This window comes from Ambystoma mexicanum, chromosome 5q (genome assembly GCF_040938575.1).
Source record: "Ambystoma mexicanum isolate Mex_15411 chromosome 5q, UKY_AmexF1_1, whole genome shotgun sequence".
Lineage (NCBI taxonomy): Eukaryota > Metazoa > Chordata > Amphibia > Caudata > Ambystomatidae > Ambystoma > Ambystoma mexicanum.
This window is the reverse complement of record NC_090933.1, coordinates 641,430,107-641,455,373: the sequence shown is the minus strand read 5'-3', so window position 1 is coordinate 641,455,373 and position 25,267 is coordinate 641,430,107. Positions and strand designations below refer to the sequence as shown.

The window sequence follows — 25,267 nt, the reverse complement described above, 5'->3', positions numbered from 1 at the left end:
CCCGGCGAAGGCCCAGCCTTCCATTGAGGGAGTGGCAATGTCTCTGGCGAAGGCCCCAAGATGGTCCCGCAGGATGCAACCCCTAAGACCAGGGTGTCCCTTCCACCCAGGAGGGAGGCTGCATTCCGGCCCATAGAGAAGACCCCGAGAAGAGGATGCCTGTCATCTCCCCGAGACCTGCACCGCTGGAAGCAAAGAAGTGGGGGGTTGCATTGGCCCTCCAGGGTACAGATATCCCCTCTGAGGAGCTCACCGGTCTACAGACCGTCCAGGAGGAGGATGACCTAGGGAGAAGGCCCTACGACGAGCACGCCGACGAAGGCGACTACGGCGAGGACACTGTCGAGGAAGAGAAGCAGACCTCGCCGATGCAGTGTTCCACCACATGGGTAACAGCGTTTGACTTAGTCGTTGTGGCTGGCTCAAGGCCACCAACTTTCGGCAGGTCGTACAGTTGATGGTGCTGGAAATGCCCTTCGGGGGCAATTTGTTCGGGAAGGCTGTGGATCAGTCTCTCTGAGCCATAAAGATGGACATGGAGATGGCGCGTGCTTTGGGCACTCTTCAGCAACGGAAGCTGTCCTTTCGGACCTCAGACGGCAAGTCCCCAGGATCCTCCAATGGATTTGGCGGGGGCTCCTCTTACTGCCAGCCCTCCCATTCTTTGACCCAAGAGACCAACAGGGGCCACTCCAATGCCTTCGGAGGAGGACATCGCCGCCGCCAGGGTCACCAAGGTAGCCCTTCGACGTCGAGGCAGGATTGAGCCGGCCGTGGTGTCGGCCCCCACCTGAGCACCCCGGTGGGAGGCCGGCTGCCGAATTACGTCAGCCTGTGGAAGACCATCTCCACAGACCGTTGGGTTCTGGACACTCTCGGTCACAGACGCACCCTGGAATTTCAACAGAAGTGTCCCCAAATACCACCGGTGGCCCAGCAGGAGAACCACGTCCCTCAGTTGCTGCTGGAGGTTCGGGCCATGTTAAGGAAAGGCACGATAGAGCTCGTCCCAAAGATGCTCCGGAGTGTACTCCAGATACTTCCTCGTCAAAAAGAAGACCGTGGGCTGGAGGCCCACCCTCGACCTTTGTCGACTAAACAAATGCATCAGGTCCCAAAAATTCTGGATGGTCACTCTTCAGCATGTGCTCGGACAGCTGGAAGAGGGGGGGACTACTTGTCGTCGCTGGACTTGGAGGATGCATACTTCCCCATCCACAAGGGGCACCGCAATTTCCTGCGTTTCGTGGTTCATAGTAAGCACTACCAATTCAAGGCCCTTCCCTTCGGATTGAAGTTGGCGCCAAGGGTCTTCACCAAGTGCCTGGTGCCAGTGACGGCGCAGCTGTGACTACAGAGGATTCACATCTACCCTTATCTGGACAACTGACTCATCCGGGCCAGCTTGAAAGATATCGCTGTCGACCACATGGCGAGAACCATTCGGCTGCTGACGGATCTAGGGTTCTCGGTGAACTTTTCAAAGTCCTGCTTGACTCATTGCAGGATGCGCTGTTTCTGGGATCCAGACTCAACAGTGTTGACCTTGCGTCTCCGTCGAAGGCGAGGGTAGCAGCCATCTTGGGCAAGGTACAACGACTGTTGGCCCTGAAGATCGCCACGGTGAGGTCCATCAAGTCTCTGCTCGGCATGATGTCGTCATGCATATACCTCATTCGGCTGTGCAGGCAACGGATGCGTCCCCTGCAGGAGTTCCTCGACACTCGTTGGATACAGGTGTCAGGAAGTTTTGAGGACAAGATCACAATCGGCGAGAGCTTCTGTCGAGCGATACAGTGGTGGGGAGTTCACGCTCATCTGTCCGGAGGTGCGGATTTCCAGACCCCACCGCACAGGGCGCGGTCACGACGGATGCCTCCCTGGAAGGATGGGAAACTCATACCGGAAGTCACACGAGGCCTGTGACTACCAGAGGAGAAAACATTGCACTTCAACGTGTTGGAGCTGCGGGCAGTGTTTTGGGCCTTAGTCCATCTTTCCTTCCGTCCCTCAAGGGCAAGGTGTTGCGGGTCTTCATGGACAATACCACCACAATGTTTTACATCAGGAAGCGGGGTACCAGGTCCCCGGCACTCTCCAAAGAAGCGCAGGATCTATGGCACTGGGCTGTTGCCCAGGGGATGCTCCTTATCCCGTTTCATCTGGCAGGAGTGAAGAACACTTGTCACCAACTCGCTCAGCAGGGAGCTGTGCTCTTGCCATGAGTGGGAGCTTTGGCGGGACCAACTGGATCACCTGTTCCGCAGATGGGGCAATACCCAGATCGATCTATTTGCGACAGTGACGAATACCAAGTGCCGGAGGTTCGCCAGCAGGTTTCCCCAGATGGGGACGCATTCTCATTCCCCTGGGACGGTCTGTTTCTGTATGCTTTCCCTCTGTTGCCATTGCTTCTTCGACTAGTCAATCAATTCACAGTCCCGGTGCAGGATGATCCTGGTTCCACCGGTGTGGATGAGGCAGATCTGGTACTCTGACCTTCTCGACATGTTAGCGTCCCCTCCAGTCAAGGTTCCGGTGATCACAGATCTTCTAGCCAGAGAAGGAGGCGAAATTCTGCACCACAAACCCGGATCGCTGAACCTGAAGGCCTGGCTCCTGCAGCATTAGAGTTCGGGGGTTACGACCTCCCAGCGGATTGCAAGGTCCAACTGCCAAGTCCAGAGCATCATCTAGTCTTAAATGCTACAGACATAAATTGAAGAGTTTGGTGCTGTGCACAGAAGATCGACCCTCTACGAGTCACGGCTCCGCAGGTGCTACTGTATTTGCAGTCGTTGGCCAAAGCAGGACTGACCCATGCTTCCATCAAAGTTCATCTGGTGGCTATCTCCTGCTACACCAGATCTCCGGTACAGTTGTCGCTATGGTCTCACTGTCTAGTTAAGGAGTTTGTCAAGGGACTGTTTCGTTCGTTCATGTCGGTGAAGGCTCCAGCCCTGGCGAGGGAACTCAATGTGGTGCTGACTAGGCTCACAGGCCCTCCATTTGAACCTATGCAGACAGTTCCACTGAAGTACTTGTCGTGGAAGACTGCTTTCCTCGTGGCCATCACGTCTGCACAAGTGGGTGAGATTCAGGCCATGTCCTGTAAACCACCTTATTTGACATTTCACGATACAAGGGTGGTGCTGCGGACGCACCCCTCCTTCATGCCCAAGGTGCCGTCGGACTTTCATCTAAACGAGCCCTCCGTGTTGCCTGTATTTTTTCCGATGTCTGTCGCCGGCCGAGAGGACTTTGCTTTTGATGGATGTGGCTAGAGCGCTGAAGTTCTACATGGACCGCACTAAGAGTTTCCGGAAGCTGTCGTAACCTTTTGTGAACTTTGGCCCTGTGAACCAGGGGAAGTCCCTCTCCAAAGTTTCCATTTCCAGGGGGCTCTCCCGATGCATCACTGGTTGGCAAACCGACTGTTGCGTGGCCGTCCGAGAGCCCATTCGACCAGAGCGATCTATGCAACTACAGCGTTCTTGTCTGGTGTGCCCCTGCTGGACATCGGCAGGGCTGCTACGTGGAGGTCGTCGCACACCTTCACCAGATGCTACTGCGTCGACGGGGATTCCACAGAGGAGTCCAGAGTCGGCCAAACAGTGCTGCGCAACCTGTTTGCTTGAAGGTAAACCTGGTGAGGAGGTAATAGATGCCTATGTTGAGCCTTTGCCACCTCTCGTGGTTGTGCATGCGTGTACTGCTATGTATGCTTTATTCATGAGCATGTGAATCCATGCCAGACCCCATGCTGGAGAAGCAAAAAGTTACTTGCCTGTAACTGTTGTTCTCCTTCATGGGTCTGGCATGGATACCACTTTACATGCTATCAAATCTGAAGATGGCTGACAGAGGAGGGGCTTAGGTGGAGGGCAGTCATTGGCTGGGGGCAGTATAACCCAGAGATCAGTGATTGGTTGTAGGAGAAAGACAGTTCAGAAATTAAACTGATTTTTTCTTAATGAGGATTCCCAGCCTGATGACAGGGAATATTCATGAGCATGTGAATCCATGCCAGAGCCATGCCGGAGAACAGTTACAAGTAAGTAACTTGGTCCTTTTGCTCACTTCGTTCTGCTTCTCATCACCTCCTTATAGTTCCCCTCCCCCCTGTGCTCAATCTCGTTTTCGGTCTTTCTCGCTCTTAGCACCTCTAAACTGGAATACTCTCCCACTTACTTAGTTCCCCCTTTTTATTCACCTTTTCAGGTCTCTCTAAGATCCTATCTTCTCTCATCTGGTTAATAAGAGTTACTGCAACCACAGAAATCTTAATTTCATTATTTGTACTGTGCTTGTGCTTATGTTCAGCGCTTTGGTGTAAGGCGCTAGATAAAATACAAAAAATAGGATAATCTGGGAAGTTGTTGAATGCAAACTTAACCAAATTGTTTATTGAAAGTTCCTCCTGTGGTCATGTTGATTCAACCTTGCAAATTGGCTCCAAGACCTTCACTAAGGAGGCAATGATGGCAATGCACAAACTACCCAAGTCTGGAAGCTCAGGAGAAAGATTCATATTCAATCTTTTAAAAAGGGCACATTTGCTTCTTCAATTAGCGAATTATTAACCCAAGGAAATACAGTGGTCATTCCCGCCACATTTCTCTGGGTGTTTTGATCTCCGCTCAGAGGCGGGGCAGGCTAGTGTTTTAACAAGTTAATGATAGCCCATAGGTATTGTTGGGTCAGAATTCCATTCTTGGTGTTGCTTTTGTTTACGGAGTCCCCTAAACCTTTTGCTGCCGTTCCTGGTTTTTACACTTTTATTTGCTGTCAGGACTTCTACTGAAGTTCCCATGCAGCTGCAAATGCTTGCTGGTGTGTTGCTCTTAGTACCCATATGGCCATCAAGACAGGGGTGTTCCTGGAGCATCCACTTTTGTCCCCGGGGAGTTCGCTCATCCAGAATGTGTCATGGGAAGTAGGTTGGTTGGTAGTTATAGGTTTTATTTTTAGATGCACACATTTGTTGCCTCTACCACATTGCCAGCCAAATGCCACATGTAGCATGGCAATTGGTCTATTTGGTATGTTAGAATCAGGAGACTGACAAGGTGGTATTGTCCGATTTCTTTTTTTTTTCTTTTCTTATTTTCACCCACAAAGCTATTTCCCTGAATCTAAGAATCATGGCCCTACTCTATAACAGAAATACAGAAGAAAGGTGCTCTTCAGTTTGTCTTTACAAAAATCTATGCTAATGTCTGTCCCTACCACTATAAAAGGAAACCATATAACTACACCAAAAAGAAAATTAGGCCCTTGACACTTAAAAGTTAATGGTGGCTGGTTTCCAATACCCTAATGTCTTTCTCACGAGGACTCCTGCCCCTATTGAACAGTCTATGCTGTCGTCCAACTGTTTTGCCTCTCACCCCACCATAGGGTTTCACTGATCTCACCCCACACTGGGGTTTTGCTTCCTTCACCCCACCGTGGGGTAATTTCTCGCTTGTCCTGCCTTGGGGCCTCAGTGCGAACACTGCCAGCGTGTCGTGCTTCCTTCACCCCTCCTTGTGGTCATTTCTTGCTTACCCCGCCTTGGGGTCTCCCTTCTCTCTTCCCAACTTGGGGGTTGTGCTTCCTTCACTCAGCTTGTGGTCTTATTGGGTCCTCCCTCCCCTCTCTCTGCTCCCTGGAGCATCTGCATACCTTTGATCTTCTTTGCGGTGCACCTCAGTAGAGTCTGGGAGGTCGTCCCACTCGGCAGCACTTCTTAATCCTCTGCTCCACAGCCCACTTTGTCCTGATGGTCCCCTGGTGCTGGCATCTCGGCACGCCAAGTATTGGGTTGATGCTTCTTTCGGCCGGATGGTTCTGACTTCTGCTTCTTTTGGCCATCATGGTTGCAGTCTACGGTTTTGGCCATGGTCGTGGTCTCCACGCCCAACATACTCTCTGCTGCGCCTTCCAGAAGGGGTGGGGGTCATCTTCCAGCTCCACGAATGTCACTATCCTCCTGCTCCAAAAGTGATTGGCCTTTTATCTTCCCTTTGGCCCAGGGATAGGCTTGCTCTCTGTGTGCTCTTTTCCAGTGAGCCGTGTGCAACCAGAGGGCCAGAAACCACACCAGCCATCCTTACGCGCTGTTTCCAGTAATATCGGTTAATTCCCATGTAGGTAAATACTGGGGTCTTCAAAATGGGAAGATGTGTACCTCTTTCCTAGTGAAATCCCGCTTGCTCTGTCCTGTAGGGGGTGTTAAGTTGGGTGTTAAGTTCAGGGGATTCACCACCCTAGTCCCAAAGTGGCTGGCTCTCCCTTAGGGGACAGGGTACAAATTCCCTGGTTTTGTTACAACTACAAATGCATTTTCAAATATTTGGCTTGTTTTGTAGCCTTTCATTGTTTTAATACACAATGAGGAATGACCAGAATTGCAGTTATGTCTAAATAGGCTCGTAACAGAGCTTGCCAAGGCACTACGTGTGGATATATTCAGGTTTAACTGGATTAGGGTCTTCTAGAGATTCATTCACATTTATCTGTGTGGGTGTGCCTAACTGTATGGGGTTTGATGGCCAGATAGGATGGTTGGCAAAACTTTGGCCACCACTAATCGTAGTCCGGGTAGGCTGAGGAACTTACACCAATCTGGTGGGAGTGTCGCGCAAGGGGAGGGGATCAGAAATGGGTATGCTAATTTACCCCCCCCTTGCTCAGATTATGAACATCTGTGAAGAACTGCTCACATCTCTTGACTCCAACTCACCCCAGTTCTTATTCTACTTGATCTCTCCTCTCGATATAACCACTCCATCCTCATAAAATGGCTCCATGATACCATTAGTATCTCAGAGCAGGCACTAGAATGGCCGACCTCCTTCCTCACTGACCACCCCTCTGAGGTTATCCTGGGTTCTTTCTCCTCTCCCAACTCTAGCTCCACTTGTGGTGTTCCCCGGGGCTCTAACCTTTCACCCTGCCTCTTTAAAGTCTATCTTGCCGCGCTTGATCACCTTATCTCAACTTTCTCCCTGTAGCTCCAGTGTTATGCAGAAGACACCCAACTCTTCTCCAAACTTCCCTCTGGTCCTCTTCCTACTTCCTCTACCATTCCTGACTGTCTTGTGCTATCCAGTCCTGATGTGCCTCTAATGATCTCTGTCCGAATGCCTCCCAGATGGAGATCCTTCCTATTGGAACTCCTGCTGCTTCTTTCCTCCCTTCTCTCTGGCCACCCTCTATGGCCCCCCCCTCCCTCCTTCGTCTGAAGCCAGAAACCTTGGAGTCATCTTCGACTCCTCTTTCCTTCCTCACAACCTGGACCTTGCCAAGAAGGCCCATTTGCAACTCCACCTCCTCAGAGGTATCTTCCCTTTCCTCACTTTTCTCCAGAAGCCCAATGTCTCCAGAGCTCTGGTACTCTCTTGGCTGGACTATTGCAATAGCCTCTTCCTTAATCTACCCTCTTCCTCTCTCCGTCATCTATAACAATTCCAGAATAGGACTGCAAGACTTATCCTTTGCCTCACGCCCAGGGACTGTATCGCTCCAGCACTAAAATCTCTCCACTGGCTCCTGCAAGGATCACATTCAAATCCCACTCCAGGATCGAAATCAAATCCCACTGCATCATCCATAAGGCTATTTGGGCTTGGGACCATGGTATCTACAACTTGCTCTCACCAAATACTCTCCCTCCAGATCTCTCTGATACTCCGGCTCCAACTCTGTGTATCAAACGCTTCTCTAAGCATAGAGTGGGTGGCCGATCTCTTTATGCGGGCTGGCTCCCTCTTCTGGAACAGCCTCCCACTTCCTGTCTTTAGCCAGATGTCCTCACATTCCGCATGCTCCTCAAGACGTTACATTCCTCCCCCCCTTCCTTCCTAAATTGATTGCTGAGATTGGTGGCCTGTGTCCTTAGGTCCTGGCGTTTCACCCTCTCCCTGCACTTGCCTCTGGGCACCCACTGGCCTGTGCTGTCTCACAGGCTTGCACTTATTGTACTGGCAGGTGACTACTCTCCAACAAGTGGTCTCCAGGCACGTACCTGTTGCCTTGTAACTGACTCTATGGCACTTCCCCCTCTGTGTTACCTCTAGCAAGTACCCTCCACACCCCTTCGCCTGTCCCTTCTCGCTCATCACTTGCACGTTCCGAATGTTGACAAGGCCTAGTAGGACCAACCTCTGTCATTGTTCATCATTGTTATTCTATTTGTCTTTGATCCCTTTGCCCTGTGGGCGCTTTGAAACACAATTTCTTGATGTATAAGCGCCTTAATATGCACAATAAATAAACCACTGCCGGGGTTCCTGAATTCACTGGGCACACTTAATGGGCTGGGTTACACCTTATCCTCAGTGTGCTCAACTAAATACTAGGCATGGGAGCCCAGTCAATTCTGGAAATTCTTGCTGACATGAAGAAGCTGTTGATAAAGCATCCCTGCTGGCACTGTTGCTGCTGGATTGGTCTTACCCCTGGTACTCTGGCTGAGCGCCTCTGCCAATGGATCTGGACCATAAGCCTCACTGTTCTCCTACTGTAGGCGTCCTGTAATGGACCTTCTGTTCCTGCAACCTCTGGTGCCATCCTGGTGCCATCCTATCCTTGTGTTGCACACTGGACCTGAGATGAGCGCCCCCTGCTGCATGGTTGATCCCTGCTGCCCCGTGAAATCCTCTCTTCTATTGTCATTGAGCCTTGCTTTGCTGAAGCTGTTCTTCGAGTGACTGATCTGGCTGCCCTATGCTGAGCCCGTGCCCTCCCTGGAACTGCCTGTTTGGAGTCCCCTCTGTGCTGTCCGTCACTGATCTTGCTCACCATTGGTCGTCTTGAAGAGATCCTTCCTGGGTCCTGGAACCTGCTAGGACCAGTGCCCTCTACCTGCACTCAGTGGATCTCCACCCCTGAAACCATTAGCATGGGCCATCTTCCCTGGGTCTTCTGCCCTCCTCCCTGTAATTGGTCCAGTTGTTTAGGTTCCCTGGGTGGTGCTGTGAAGTTCTCCTCCTGGGCCGCATGACAACAGGATTGTGCCTGAAACCCTTACCCGTGAAATGTCACTGTGCCTTTGTCTCCCATATGGTTCTGGATTTTTGAAAGCCTTCCCAGGCATTAATGCATTCCTGTGATTTATTTATTTATTTATTTATTTATTTTATTGGTTTTTATTATTTTCATTTTTTCTTTTTTGTTTTTTTTTATGTCTTCTTGTTTGGTAAATCACTGCATCTCACTCTGTTTAAGCCACAACTTGCAAAGTAGATGGAAATATGCCTGTCCTTTTGTTTGGTTGAAGGTGTGGTTAGGTGATTTTCTTTTTTTTTAAAATTTTTTTGGACCTCCTGTAGTTTTTTAAAACTTAACTATGTCTAGCCCGAAGTACCTTGATGGGTGTTTCTCATTACCCAACTTTATAATGGACTATTACTTTTTTTTTAAACCAATTGTGCATTTGATTTAAAGGAAACCTTACTATATGAATAAACAAACATAATAATTAAGAGAAAGGTGATACAGACCAGTAACATATTCTAGGTTCCCGTCCCATTATAAACCACTTTACTCATACGTCACATCCCCTTTCCTCCATCCTTGCAGATGGTACTGGAACCTTTGTAGCTTCCCCTTTAAATTGAGTATAGCACGTGGGAATGCCCTGCCGAGGCCCTGCCCTCTGGGGCCTCACCTCAGTACCTTTTTTACGCACCAATGGTGTCAGACCGGGCAGCCAGTGCAGAGACTTGTTTAGCTTTCTGCTTGCTCCCTGTTGGTTTTTTCAGTCTCATTTCACTTCCCTCCGGTGCCTCGCATGTCGGCCACAGGAGGATTCACAGCCGTAGGAGGATTCACAAGATGTGCCTCATGCTCCCGCTCGTTTCTGACCTTGGACCCCAACGCACTCTGTTGTGAGTGTTTGGGGCCCAGCCACCTCTGGGACTCATGTTCGGTCCTACAGTGCTCTCGGTCACAGGGCATTGAAGAATCGCCGCTGGTTGTGGTGGAGGGAGATCTTGCACACGTCCCCCCCCAAACTCCCACACCTTATGGACTTTGTCTCCAGGACCTCATCAAGACAAGGTAGGCCCTCTGTTCAGCACAGCTCCACAGCACAGCAACTCCTTCCCCGGGGTTCCCTCAGATTCAGGTTCTAGCAGGCCCCCAAGCCGAGTGGCCCAGGGGCTCTTCCAGGCTCTCCGGGGACAGACCTAAGGCCATCCTGGCTACCGGCTCCCAAGCTGAGAGGCTCAGGGTCCCTACCAGGATGTCCTTGGCAGGGCGATCAAGTTCATCCTCTTCTAGCCCATGGGGTAAGGGATCGAGTTCCACCCCCAAGAGTCTGTCCTCGGCTAAATCCAGCACAGCAACCGGCACAGGTGCCGAGGGTGTCCAGACAACCGGAGCTCGCTCCGAGGTGGTGAGTAAGAACGTTACGACTGTCCGGCTGAGTGTGGCATGTGGCGGAGCCTGCCATACAGGCGGCCATCTTGGATCCAGCTCAGGACCCGCCAGTGGGGGTGGGGGGCCTATGTGATTTATGGAGCATGCTCCAGAACGGAAGCCCTTGTGCATATCAATCTGCTCGAGCTCATGACAGTGGGCCTGGCCCTCAAGGTGTTGCCCTCATCAGGGACAGGTCTGTTCTGGTCAGGAGGGTGGCACCCACTTCCCCCCCCCCCCGGATCCCCCACCTCAGCATCAAGGAGGTTTCGATTTGGGAATGGGCCCTGATGTAGGGAATTTGAATTTCAGCAGTCCATCTCTCGGTGGTCAGCAATGCAGAAGCGGACTAGTTGAGTTGCTTGGGGTTCAACACCTATGAGTGGGTGTTGCACAGCGACTCCTTGTTGCCCTGTTCCAGCATTGCGGGTTACGCGTTCCCGCCCACTCCTCTGCTCCAACTGACCCTCCATACGTTCCGGGCCTCTGTGGGTTGCATCCTCAACCCCCACAGGCCTTCAAAACCCTGGTTTTCGGATCTGCTGCAGTTGTGCTCCCAGGGCCCTGTCCATCTTCCAATCCCCAGCAAGGGCTTCCTGATGGAGCAGGATGGGGCAGTGGAACATCCGGACCCGGCCAAACTGGCCCTGGCAGCCTGGTTCCTGATCAGCTGAGGCTTCAGCGTGCTCAATTTTCAGATGACCACTTGGACATCATTCAGCAGGCCAGGTGGCTCTTGAATTGGTCCCATAATAAGACCAAACGGACTAGGTTTTGCCATTGGGCTCGAGACAAGGGTCTGGACCCGATCACCTGTCCTCCGAATGACATACTGGCCTTTTCAGCACACCCATCTCATTCTGGAGTTCAGGTGGATACTTGCGCCACGTATTTAGTGGCAATTGGGGCTTTCAAGAATTGCCCTGGGCATGTGTTTTTGGCAGCAAACCCGGTAGTTAAGGCCCACCTTAAGGGGTTGTCTATGCTTTTTCCTCCAGTACATAGGCTCCATCCTGTCTGGTACCTCAATGTGGTTCTTGCAGCTTTGCTATGCATGCCTTTTGAGGCAATGGCCTGTGGACATCCAGTTGTTGACGCTCAAGACTGTTTTATTGGTGACTCTCACCTCTGCGTGCAGGTTTAGTGAGCTGCCGGCTTGGTCTTCGTGCAAGCCCTTCACCTATTTCACGACAAGGTCATCTTGTGCACTCACCCAAACGTATTGCCCAAGGTGTTCCCTCTGTTCCACCTGATCTGCCTGCCAGTTTTCTTCACAAACCCACAGTCTGGGTCAGAGAGGGCCCTACATTCCTTGGACCTCAAGAGGGTTCTCAAGTTTTATATCTCTCAGAAGAAATCCTTCAGGAGGTGCGAGTCATTGTTCGGGACTTTTGGGGGGCTCCTCCCTTGGCACTCAGACTTCCAAGGCATTCATAGCTGGTTGGATGGTTCAGGCCATTTTGGAGGCATACACAGCCATGGGCAAATCTATTCCTGAGGGGATTCATGCCCATGCGGTCAGAGCTAAGGCCACAGCTGTTGTGTTTCAGAGACATGCTTCTTGGGATGTCATCAGCAAGGAGGCTTTTTGGGCCACTCTGTCAGCCTTCTGTAAGCACTGCTCACTGGACACCACCTCCAGGCGCGATGTAGAGTTTGGTCAGGCAGTTCTTAAGAACCTTTTTGCTTCATCCTAGGTATGAGGTAGGTTCTCACAGCTCCACCCTCTGTTCCTCTGTTATTGTTCGGTGGAAACGCCCACAAGAATGGAGAAGGGACAGGACGTTTGAGCAATTAAAGTTCTGATGCTTGTTAATCTACTTAGAATCACATGCTGTGCATATAGTCCGGCATCTAGTGGTAATCGCAGAGTATTGCCTCTTTCGAGAATCGAAAGGGGACGTTGCCATGGGCGTGACTGTAACACTATCCCTAACGTGAGGTGTAGTGTATCCAAAATCCCTCGCGCATGGAGGTCCCTCAAATATTTTTTCTGCCCAACTAGTTGGTTGCCTTATGCTGAGCTCTCACGATTTGATAATGCAAAATAGTTTTTTTGTTGTCCCACGACCGATGGTCATCTAGTTTTGACTACTTCTTTTTCGACTGCTTCATGGATCCCTAAGCCAAAGACGTGCACTACTGTTAAGCGACTGGTGCACCGATCGATGTTCGTCGACCGCGTGGCATTGGCCCTCCGGCCCAGGCCCTTACAGTAGGGAGACTGGGGCCCTGGGTTGATTCTTTCTGAGAATGCATTTCCTTTTACCCTTTCTGGTCTGGCTGCTGCCTTTTACTTCTGCTATGGAGAGTACCCCATTTATTTTTTGTTGTTGTGCAACAGAAAATATCCCTGGAAAGGCACCCATCGGAAATGCAATAGGTGCTTACCCCATGACCACGATGAGCGTTCCTGTAAGTCCTGCAAACTCTTTCGTCCCAAGACGTTAAAAGATAGGCCGACAAAGCGGTGGGCGGCCTACGCAATGCAGGCGGAAAGTTCACCCGTGGGTGCCGTTGCCTCGGATGACGAGGACTCGGCGGCAGCCATGGCTCTGCCGTGGAGGCCATAGACCTCTCGGCGGAACCATCCTTTTCCCGGGTGCCGGTCAGCTGCCCCCGACTATTAGACCACTGGCACTGTTATGGGTTGTTCACACCTTGGCGACGGGGGCACACACGCACCACCCAAGGAGAAGCACACAACCCCCAAAGCTTCCTCGACGGATACATCTAAGAAGCACCAAACGCCCACAGGCCTGCCAAAGACTTAGACAGTGCCTGCCGAACCTCACAGTACGGTACCCTCACCGCAACTGTCTTCTCTACATGCGTCTGGGCATTCTACTCATAAGGGTATTCCCTCAAAAAAGCACAAGTGCAGACGCGCTGTCCAAGAGCGCGTCAGCTTCAAAGGTTTCGACGGAGTTAAATAGTGACGCACCTACAGGCACGTCAAAATCCCTCATACAGCTGCCGAAAATTCACGAGTCTCTCAGCTATTATTTCGGCAGCTGAAGGACCCAGAAGCACCCCCTCTCGTTGAGAGGCATTCTCTGAAGCCTTTCCCTCCTCCAGAGCCTTCTGGCTCATCCCCATGGACTAGGCAAAGGTTTGAAAATTATATGAATAAGATGTCCCAATTCGTGGATTTCTCAGAAAGGTACATTATTCCCAAGAGACCTAGGGAGAAGGATTCCTGCCCCATTCTTCCAAAGCTGCAGAAGCTTCCTAGCCAGACTCCGACTCATCAGGAAGATGTATTTGAGTTTTCTGAGCCAGAAGAAATATGAGATCCTTTTAGTCATACGTACAATCCTTTTGGTCCGGACACAACTTACCAGTACCCAGACTGGGGACAAGATCAGCCAGCAGATGAAGGGCCTTGGCTATTACCCACTCATACCCCAGACCCAGACCTTATTTGTATGGACCCTGCCTGCCACATCTAAGCAGAGGCAGTCATCGCCGATAGACGACCAAATGGTATTTAATGCCATCCTAAAGAGGGCCGCAGACCACTTTCAGATCACCACGCAGGAGGCTGTTCAGGACTGATTTTGTTGAGGACTTTTAAAGAAAAACTTCCCACAAGTCAAGCTATTCCTCTGCCAAACTCCATAAAGGAGCGCCTTGTTCCTTCCTTATTGTCTCCTTCCCTTACAAGGGTTGTCAACCTTTGGATTGGGAAAATGTTTTGCCCCTCTCCATCTGACCCAATGTACATTTGAGTTCATGCCACTCCAGACTCGCTGGTTGTTAAAACCACCAGGAGAAGGGCAAGGGTACCACTGTCTACTGTGGAAGCTCCCCCTGATAAGGACTGCAAAAAACGATATGCCCTTGGCAAGCGTATTACCACATCTGCGGCTTTTTCTACCAGGATTGCGAATAATACCACCCTTAGTTACAGCGTCGTGCATTGGGGCCTGCTTCAAGAAGTCCTCCAAGAGGTCTCTGAACCCATACGATCACGCCTGCTGGCGGTCATCTCAGAGGGTAGACAGGTGTGACGCACAAGATCGTCAAGAACGCTCTAGATGCTGCTGAGATGGCGGCACGCACCCTGGCACAAGGGACACTCCTCAAGCGCAACGCCTGGCTAAAAAATTCAGGTTTCAGGCCAGAGACTCGGGCCTCCTTGATAAATAAGGCTGTAGAAGAGTCTTAACTTGTTTGGTAAGGTTGTGGATGATGCCCTGGAAGCAGCTAAGAAAAAGAACATGAGACGCTGAAATCCCTCGGATTACAGCCAAGCCTTTCCAACAGCGGGGAGGTGAATACTTCTCGTCAGTCCTTTCGAGGTTAGTCCTTCTCCCACTCGCCATATGGGCAATATGGCACAGGAGGTACACCATAGTCCTCCGGACAAGGTTCAGCTGGCAACGGCCAATATCCACAAAGGGGACAGCGCAGAGGCATGGCTAGAAGCAGAAACTCAACCCCAAGAAACTCCCTGGCCTCTGCATCAAAATGACTTGCGAGTCTGGGTTCTCTCCTATGCCTCCCCGGTCGGGGGACGGTTGTCATTCATTCTCGCATGGGAGGGGGATCACATCAGACCAGTGGGTGCTCAAGACTGTCGACCACGATTATTGTATAGAGTTCCACCGGCCCCCTCAATGCCATCCACCAAGGTGCAGACGCCTATCACCAGCACACCTGCAAATCCAGCTGGAAGAGGTGCAAATCCTTCAGGAAAAGGGCACCATAGAAGTCATCCCCATTCGTCAGGTAAACCAGGGTATTTATTCAGTGTACTTCCTTATACCCAAAAAGGATCTCACCATGCGCCCTGTGTTAGATTTGCATCCAGCGAACAAATTTGTCAAACCGCAAAAGTTCAGAATGACAACATTGCAGGAAGTAATCCCACTGCTGGTGCAGGGGGGATTACATGGCAACATTGGATATGAAAGATGCATACATGCACAGAAAGTAACTAAGGTTCATGATAGAGGGCATGCACTATCAGTTCAAGGTTCTTCCCTTCGCCATTGCCTTAACTCCACGGGTGTTCACGAAAGTACTGGCGGTAATAGCTGCTCACCTGCGCTGAAAGTCCATCCCAGTCTACCCTTACCTTGACGACTGGCTAATAACGGGATTCGTATGGAACATGCCTATCCAAATACCCAGAAGACAGTAGATTTCCTCTTCAGTCTAGGGTTCTTGATCAACGAGAAGTCCAGCCTCGACCCCAGCCAAGTATTAACAGTTTCTAGGTGCTCTAATTCAGACCAAAGATGGCCTTGTCTTTCCAACGCGAGGGTACAAAACATGCTGTCTCCTAATCCCTCACCATGGGCCAGTGGCGAGGTGACTGTACGCAAAGCCATGCAACTGTTAAGGATGATGGCCTCCTGCATTTACCTAGTTCCACACGCACCTCTGCGCATGCGCCCCAGGCAGTAGTGGCTCTCGAGCCAATGATGGCAGGCCAGCGGACCATGGGACAATCTAATGATTATTTGCAGCCCTCGTTCAGTCTCTGCCGTGGTGGTCAATGGAGAACCTCCTTCAAGGGAAAACCTTCACCACCCCTGCATTAGAAGCCACTCTTACCACAGACTCATCACTGCCAGAGTTGGGGACTCTCCTCCTTCAGATGGTGCACAGCGTGTTGGTCCCCAGTGGTAGCATCCAACCACATAAACTTATTGGAACTACAAGCAGTGTTCAAAGGTCTGAAGGCTTTCCAAATGCACCTCCAGGGGAAAACAGTCCTAGTCCTCACGGACAGTACTACGGCCATGTATTACCTAAACAAACAAGGGGGCACTCACTCTCCAGGGCTATCCAAACTGTCACAGAACATACGGAAATGGTCTCTCAAACACAGGATGTTCTGAACCCACTGCTGGTGCCTCCATTGACTGTTTGCGGCCTAATGATGTTCATATGTTTTCTGAACCCACTGCTGGTGCCTCCATTGACTGTTTGCGGCCTAATGATGTTCATATGTTTTCTGAACCCACTGCTGGTGCCTCCATTGACTGTTTGCGGCCTAATGATGTTCATATGTTTTCTGAACCCACTGCTGGTGCCTCCATTGACTGTTTGCGGCCTAATGATGTTCATATGTTTTCTGAACCCACTGCTGGTGCCTCCATTGACTGTTTGCGGCCTAATGATGTTCATATGTTTTCTGAACCCACTGCTGGTGCCTCCATTGACTGTTTGCGGCCTAATGATGTTCATATGTTTTCTGAACCCACTGCTGGTGCCTCCATTGACTGTTTGCGGCCTAATGATGTTCATATGTTTTCTGGTCCCACTGCTGGTACCCCCCTTGATTGTGTGCTGCCCAATGACACCTCCGTGCCCCCTAATCTTACCGCTGACTCCCCCCTGACCTCCCCACCTAGCTCCTCTGATCCTCCTTCAGCTACCAGCCTCCCACTCCCCCTGCCTCCCCCTAGCCGCACGCTCTTGTGCGCCCTGCTCAATGCCCGCTCTGTACCAGCCCACGCCCTCGACATCAATGACCTGCTCATAAAAGACGAACTAGACCTCCTCATCCTCACTGAAACATGGCTCAACGAAAGTTCGGGCCCTGCCCTATCACTGGCCATCCCACCTGGTTACTCCATCTACAGGAAAGACCGCACCTCTCAGAGAGGTGGAGGCGTTGCCCTCATCGCCAAAGACACCCTCTCCATCAGAGAAGCAGAAGGCATCCTTGACAGCAATAGCGACTACCTCCCTCTAAAAATTAACGTATCAGCTAACTGCACCATATCCATGCACATTGTCTACAGACCCCCAGGACCGTGCACCGACTTCCACGACACACTCATCTCTGCACTCTCTCATAACATCAAAAAGACCTCACAGGTCCTACTCCTCGGTGACCTTAACTTAGGGTTGAACGACCCCAAGGACTCCCCTGCAAAACACCTCAAGAAGGCACTCTCCAACCTAGGCTTCACGCACTCCATCTCCCAGCCTACACACATCAAAGGACGCACCCTTGACTGGGTCAGCCATCACAACTGCACCCTTCTCATCAAGGACAACAACCCCATTCCTTGGTCCGACCACCACTACATCCAATTCAACCTCGGAACTAACAAAGCTGCCTTCTCCCCGCCACCACCCTGCCCCGACACGTACTCCAGAAGTTCACGCCTTCTCACAGCCGAAAACCTGGCACCCTACCTCCTTAACCCAGCCCTTCAAACCCCCTCTTCGAACAACCCCGATACCTTAGCTAACACCTTTAAGGATATCATCACATCAGCTGTGGATGCCATTGCCCCCCTAACTCTCAAAAAAGCCAAAAAAGCCAAACATGCCAACTCCTGGTTCTCCAAAGAACTCCTTGATCAACGTGCACAGAAGAGGGTTGCTCTCTCCTCATGGAAGGCAAACCCGTCTGAAGCCACTAAACAAAAATTCAAAGCCATTTCCAAACTATATAAGACCAACATCACTCGAGCAAAGGCTGCCTCCTTTAACACCAGGATTGCTGACGCTAAGTCAGGCTCCAAGGAACTTTTCACCATCTTCAGGGAACTCGAAAAACCATCTGCCCCCCCCTCCTCTATCATCAAAGATGACAAATGGTGTAACAGCATTCAATCTGCCATGCTTGAGAAGCTCAACACTCTCCAAAGTAAAATTTGTGGCCACCAAAAAGCCCTCTCCGAGAATATAGCGAACATGCATGCTAAACCAGCCACCAAGACCACGTCCTCCCCGCTGTTCGAATTTAAAAACATCACAGAGCAAGAGGTCATCACCCTGCTCAACTCCATTAAACCTTCCAATTGTAAAGGGGATGCATGCCCCGCCAGCCTCATCAAGGATTCCGCACCCAGCCTAGCCCCCTTCCTCACAGCCTTTATCAACTCATCCTTCCAATCAGGCCATGTTCCACCAGGACTTAAGGAAGCCTGGGTTCGCCCGCTTCTCAAGAAACCTTCTCTTGACCCAACCGTCCCGGGGAACTACAGGCCCATTACGACTGTACCGTTCCTTCTCAAAATCTTGGACAAAGCAGCTTACCTGCAAGTCCAGAAGTTCCTAGAGGACAACCGCCTCCTCGGTCTACGACAATCTGGCTTCCGCCCTCGCCATGGCACTGAAACGGCCCTCCTAGACCTGAAAAACCAAATGGACGATCTCAGAGACGCAGGCAAACCGGCCCTTCTACTGCTCCTTGACCTCTCTGCTGCGTTCAATCTGGTCGACCACAATACCCTGTGTCACCACCTAGCCACACAAGCCAACTTCTCCCCTAAAGCCTGCCAATGGGTCACCTCCTTTCTCAAAGAAAGGGCCATGAAAGTCTTTTCTGAAGTTGCTGCTGCCACCCCCAGCCTCCTCACCTGCGGTGTCCCCCAGGGCTCCTGTATCGCACCCACTCTCTACAACCTCTTCACGAGGCCACTGTTCAGCATCCTGGACTCCCTGGGTATCTCATACACCAATTATGCGGACGATACGCAGGTACTCATCCCACTCACAGGCGACTACCTAGCGGACTCTAACACCCTCTCCTCTATCTACTCTACCATCCAATCCTGGATGGCGGAGAATTGGCTTTGCCTCAATGGTGAAAAAACCGAACTCCTCCTTATTGGCTCACCTTTCACCATCGGCAATCTCGGAGAACAGTACACCTCCTTCACCATTGATAATATTCCAATTAAAGTCTCTAACCATATTAAGACACTCGGAGTCTACCTTGACTCCGACCTGTCGATGGACAGACAGGTTAATGCCATCGCCGCCTCCTCAGCCTACTACACCAAAGTCATCAACGCAACCAGGCCTTTCCTTGCCCGTCAAAGTAGCCTCACGATTGCCAGGGCCATCATCGGATCAAGACTTGACTACTGTAACGCCCTTCTCGTCGGGACTTCCAAAAAAAACATCGCCAAACTTCAGCTAGCTCAAAACAATGCTCTAAGGGCAGCCACCGGCACCGCAAGGAGAGACCACATCTCCGAAATCAGAAGGCAAGTGCACTGGCTCCCTGTTAAAGAAAGAATTGTCTTTAAAACTCTTGCCATCACCCACAAATGCATTCACGAGCTTGCCCCCCCCTACCTGACGAACAGAATCACCAGGCACTCCGCCACAAGACCACTTAGATCTCTCTACGCCAACACCATTGTCAGGCCTACCTCGCGGAAAGTGCGTGCTGGTGGCTCCAGTTTCCCCACCCTAGCAGCCACACACTGGAATGCCCTGCCACCTCACCTCAGACTCATCGAGTCACACCTAGCCTTCCGCAAGGCTATCAAAACCAGACTCTTTGTATGACCTTAACCTGTTTCTGCATATATGCCTGCTAACCTGTAACTAAGAGCCTCCTGCACCCGAATGTAATCTTAAATCTGTGTATCCTCTGTAACAGCGCCTCGATGCCTCATGGGCTGCAAGTGCGCTTAACAAATGCAAAATAAATAAAAAATAAATGTTCCCATTGTCACAACAGGTTCCAGGGGAACTCAATCTCCTGGCGGGTGTACTCAGCAGAGACTTCCCACTATCCATAGAGTACAAGTGGCAATTGTTCTCAACTTCTTTGCAGACTGGGGCTTACCAGAGATCGACTTTTCTGGAGAACGCACAGTGCTCATATTACGCCTCCAGGTACCTGCAGAACCGCTCCAAGGGGAACAATCTCTGGTTAACATGGTCAGGGAAATGTCTCTGCTTGGCCCCCCTAACCCTCCTGACTCTCCTACTCAACAGGATAGTGCACAAGATGCACCAGGAACCAGTCGGGATGGTTCTGGTGGCCCCGATATGGGCCTGCCAACTGGTTCTCCCATCACATGGCAATGTCAGTATCCCCTCCCAGGAAGCTGCTGTGCCCTTACAACATGCTGTCACAAGACAAGGGGGAGACACTACATCCATGCCCTCAAACTGTCAACTTGGCTGCCTGGCTACTGAGGTCATAGAGTTCGGGCACCTCCAACTCCCTCAGAGATGTATGGACATACTCCGGGAAGCGCGGAACCCAACACCAGACATTGCTACTCCCAACAAATGGAAATGCTTTTTCATCTAGTGTAATGGCAAAAACATCAATCCAATTGAATGCTCACCTACGCATATCGTCCTGTACCCAACTCACCTGCTAGATTCAGGCATGGTTTTCAATTCCTTAAGTCCACTTCGCTGCACTTTCAGCATGCACCACGTCCCAGAAAGTTTTGTGGTGGAAAATTCCAGTGATGAAGGCATTTATCGAGGGGAGGAAGAGACTTCATCTCCCTATTTCCAATCCAGCTCCCGGATGGTACCTGAACGTTGTACTTACTAGACTAATGGGGCCTCGCTTTGAACCTATTCATAAGGCTAGCCTCAAAGCACTCACTAACAATACTACCTTCTTGGTGGCGATCACATCAATAAGGAGAGTTAGTGAACTGCAAGCCCTTTCAGTTCAAGTCCCATTCGTCACAATTCACATGGATAAGGTGGTCCTGCGCACTCGCCCACGATTTGCGCCTAAATGTATTTCAAAGTTTCATGTGAACCAGTCTATAGAACGACCCACCTTTTTCCAGGACCCCACTAACGTGGCCGAAAGAAGCCTTGACACACTAGAGCTGAGGAGAGCTGTGATCTATTATCTGGAGAAGACAAGACCACTGAGAAAGACAAACCAGTTTTTCATTTCATTGCCAGCTGGTAGAGAAGTGGACCCTGTCTCTAGGTCAGCTATTTCAAAGTGGATCGTAAACTGCATCACACTGTGCTATACTCTTGCCAAGAGAGATCTGGCCTTCACGCCTAGAGGACTCTGTACTCTGGGCACAGGGGCTACCATAGCATTCATTGCAAATGTTCCTCTTGAGTCCATTTGTAAAGCAGCATCCTGGAGTTCTGTACACACCTTTACACAACACTACTGCCTAGACGTACACTATGTCTGATTCTCAGGTGGGACAAGCAGTGCTAAGACATCTCTTTGCTACTGTTCCTTCTCACATCCCATCACCATGTCTGGGTACTGCTCGCTAGTCTATGCACATCATGTGATTCTAAACAGATTAACAAGCATCAGAAGACATGCATTACTCATCGTAATAGCATTTCTCATGATTGTATCTACTTGGATTCAAATGCGCCCACCCTTCCTCCCCTCATGGAGTACAAGGAACATAGACCCCTTACACTTTCTCTCCTATGTACTCACTCATGCTGGCTATAATACTCCCTCACAGCAGAAAAAACACAATCGGAGGGACCTAGACCGTGGGGTATTTTGGGTACACTACACGTCACGTTAGGGATGGTGTTAGTCACGGCCATGTCGACGTCCCCTTTCGATCCTCGAAAGAAAGATGCAATACTCCACGATTACCACTAGATGTCACTATATGCACAGCATGTGAAACTAAGCAGATACAATCATCGGAATGCTATTACGCTGAGTAATGCTTGTCTTAGTCACCATAGTGACTAGAGTTACTCATAGTCCCCTTTCCTCCATACTTCCCACCCACCTTTCCCCGCTAGTATGCCAAGGGCTAATATGTACTAAGAGTAGCCAGGTATCTAAGGGTCCGATATGTTCTGGGGGACTGAGGTGAGGCGCTGGAGGGCGGGCCCTCAGCTGGACATTCCCACACCCGAGGCCGCCTCCTGCATGCTATATTTAAAGGTGAAACTCTGTTGCCAAAGGATCTGGTACCGTCCTCATGTTGGACGCCTACAAGGATGGAGGAAAAGGGACTAAGGACTGAGAGTACTCTAGTCCCCATGGTGAGTAACTTTAATTTCTTATATACATCTTAACCGTACTTAACAGAATATTTACTGTTTTTTTCAGAAGAAAAGGCGGTACCTGTAGAAGGGCAGAAAGAGCATCTATCAGGTAACGCTTGTTCGATTTTATGAGGCCTACTTTAGGATGTCATATATATTGCTTATCAATATGAATAAAACAGTGCTGATAAATTGCTTCGATTTGTTGTCTTTTTTGTTTACATATTACTTTGGGTACATTTAAAGATTTAAATATGTCCAGATCTGCAATGTTGTTAATCAGCTTTAATTACATTCATTAGGTCTCAAAGCAGCCCTTAATAGACTCTTAACATTTGTCTCCAGTTCAGTGTCTGTGTGATGCACGGCTGAATGAGCCATTTAATTCCATCAAGTGTGTACACCGCTCATAGATGCAGTATAGTTGAAACCTCAATGCATTATTATAAATGCACTTGTCTAATGGATGCATTCGCCTTTGCGGAGTCCTAATTGGTGAAATGTCTAGCCGCAAGGCTGCGAACTTGACATTAACTCACTCTTGAATGGTGCGAGGTGGCGCACCCATACCACCACAAGGGCACCCTTGTTGCCTCCACTAGAAGTGATGGTGCCCAGGTTTTAAGTGGTGCCACCTATCCCGAGTTCAATGGTTGCATGACTTCAGAATGTGCTTTGAGTCTTGGACCCCACGGTCATGTATGATGTACCCATATTTTCTTATTAAAGTCTTTGATCAAAATGAGCAAGAAGGCTCTGGGCTTTAAAGCATGCACCAGGTGTTCTAGGATGATGCTCATTTCTCACGGTGATGATAGATGCATGTAGTGTCTAGGGATTTGCAATGACTGCAAAAGATCTGAGGCTTGCTGTGCTTAATTTCGAAGCCAGTTGCTGTAGGGAGCACAGACTTGTTCCCAAACTATGAGGACAAGCCTCCCCCTGGGTTGCAATGGAACCAGAGCCAGCACACTCTGAGCACTTCTGCTGCTGGTTCCAAAAGGGTGGAAAGTAAGCAGTGTCCCTTTCAACAAGTGTCAAGATATTAAAAGCAGAAGCACTCTGAGGGATAACTGTAGAGCCTTGCCACCACACAAGTATCATCTTTTTGGCGGTGGCAACGGGTACATAGATACAGGCAGTGGTTATCCAAGTGTTGTCAGGAGACATGGAGTCCTTACAACCCAAGATGGTAGCAAAAATGTTGGCCGGGTCACCAGCTAATTACACCTATATTATGCAGAATGCCCACGTTTTAACACGTGGTAGTTCCCTGTACCTTTTGCTGGCTTTTATGCTTGTTTTCTCCCAGCCAGGCTTAATCTCAAGCCTGACCAAGTGTGGCTCTGTTTCTATTTGCCCTGCCTTAAGACTCTTTGACTTCTAAAGAAGTGTTACCCCTTTTTCTCTGGGTGAAATCAATTTTTAAATAAACGGTCCTTTTCGACCGGCTCCTCCATTCATCAAGATCGGAGTTGTAGTTAGCCTCAAAGACCTCATGGGGGTCACTAGACCATGTCCCTCTTTGTGTACGTGAGGATGACCAGCTTGGCCACTGGAGGTGTGTGTTCCAGTACTGGGAGCTGTAGTCAGCCTGAAAACAAATCTGTCTGGCAAATGCCTAGTTTGGACAGTGCCGATTGATCCTTCTGTTTGAGAGACCTCTTCAAAATGCAGGTTTGTGCCATGGATGGGCCACCCCTTGGTTTTTATTATGCTTGGTGTGTGATTGGATGCAGGTTCAGTAACTCATTCCCAAAGGAGATGACCGCAGACCCCCTTTCCCACTCCGGTTGGCTACATCTGAATCTTTGAACCTGCACTGTGGAATCCCTGCTGTTTGAGGAAGGGCTGAGTTCTCTACCAGCACCCATTGTAACGTCCCAAAGAATGCAGTAGTGAAGCTCTGCATCTTGAAAGAAAACTAGAAGGAACCCACAACGGCCCTCCTTTCCCCTGCTCCAGTGGGGACAACTGGATCACAGCGGCTCGAAGCCCACGTGTCTCTGAAACTCTTCACTATGCCTACATTGCTGGGGCCAGAAGCGAGAGCTCCTTTTCTGCCAGGACTCTGCAGTCTCTCTGAGTCGAACCAACGAGAGAATTTTTATCTCGGGTGATCAGGAGACCACTCTGGTTCAGTCTCCCCTCACCTGTGAATCATCAGATGCCTTGCTACCTTGTCTTCTGCAACTACAAAATATCCTTCTGTGACTCACTTTTCTCTATTGAGTTACTCAACCTTTCTACATCAGCTATTCCTTGGGTCTTTCCAAGCAGACTGGTGTATCTGAGTCAGGAATGACATGGAGTAGGAACCAGGCTGACTCAGGTAAGTATAAAAGGAACAGGCTTTATTCTTCTTAGTTACATGGGTATAGTCAATGAAAGGTAGGAGAGTAAGTAACAAGCCTCTGCTCTGGTTCGCAGTCTATCTCCAAGTCCCAACCGACACTCTGTGGAATCCCCAGGCCTCCCACGCTCCAAGCTCCACCTCAAGAAAGTTGAAAGGGACTTCTGGAGAATAATCACTAAAGAGGGGGGAAAATCCAAAAGAAACAAGAACTTGTACAGAAGGCGATTAGATTACTAAAAATGAGCCTACTAACAAAAAGGTTGTGCAAAGGGAAAACATGATAAAAGAATCAGGAGAGCAATTCTCTGGACCTTATTTTGTTAGAATAGTGGTAGGGTCGGGGGCGCTGTTGCGCACGTCTGAAAATGGCTGCGTAGAGCTTCTGCTCGTGTTGGGATCACCCTCTGATCTGTCTACTGGGCACTTACACGCTGCGAACTTCGTTGCTGCTTCACCAGCCGCGAGCCATAGTACTCCTGTTTTGACTGCGCTAGTCCCGGCCCTCTCTGCGGCTTGTGTCCCTGCTGTGGTGAGATCCTCTGGCTGTACCTGCGTGTCGGCTCCGGAGGCGGCCTTTCCCCAGCCACCTGACACCAAGGCAGGCCCACTGGGGGGAGGGGCTCTGCTGACCTGAACTCCCGGGCTGCTCTCTCACCCATCCTGGACAGCAATGATCAGCGCGCCTGCCTGCTGCATATACTCCATAGCTGCTGCCTTCATCGGACCCCAACCCGCCTGTACTATTTTTCTGGCAGCCCGTCCTTGATC

General features: G+C 50.3%; 1 protein-coding gene across 8 annotated transcripts in view; it reads left to right on the top strand.

Annotated features, from left to right (window-relative positions):
• The window catches only part of ASPH (aspartate beta-hydroxylase), a 1,438,894-nt gene that overhangs the window by 651,542 nt on the left and 762,085 nt on the right, over positions 1 to 25,267 (top strand). For all 8 annotated transcript variants that reach the window (XM_069621106.1, XM_069621103.1, XM_069621107.1 and 5 more), the window contains one exon: positions 22,208 to 22,252. In XM_069621106.1, the coding sequence (XP_069477207.1) occupies positions 22,208 to 22,252 (45 nt within the window). The remainder of the gene's footprint in view (positions 1 to 22,207; positions 22,253 to 25,267) is intronic.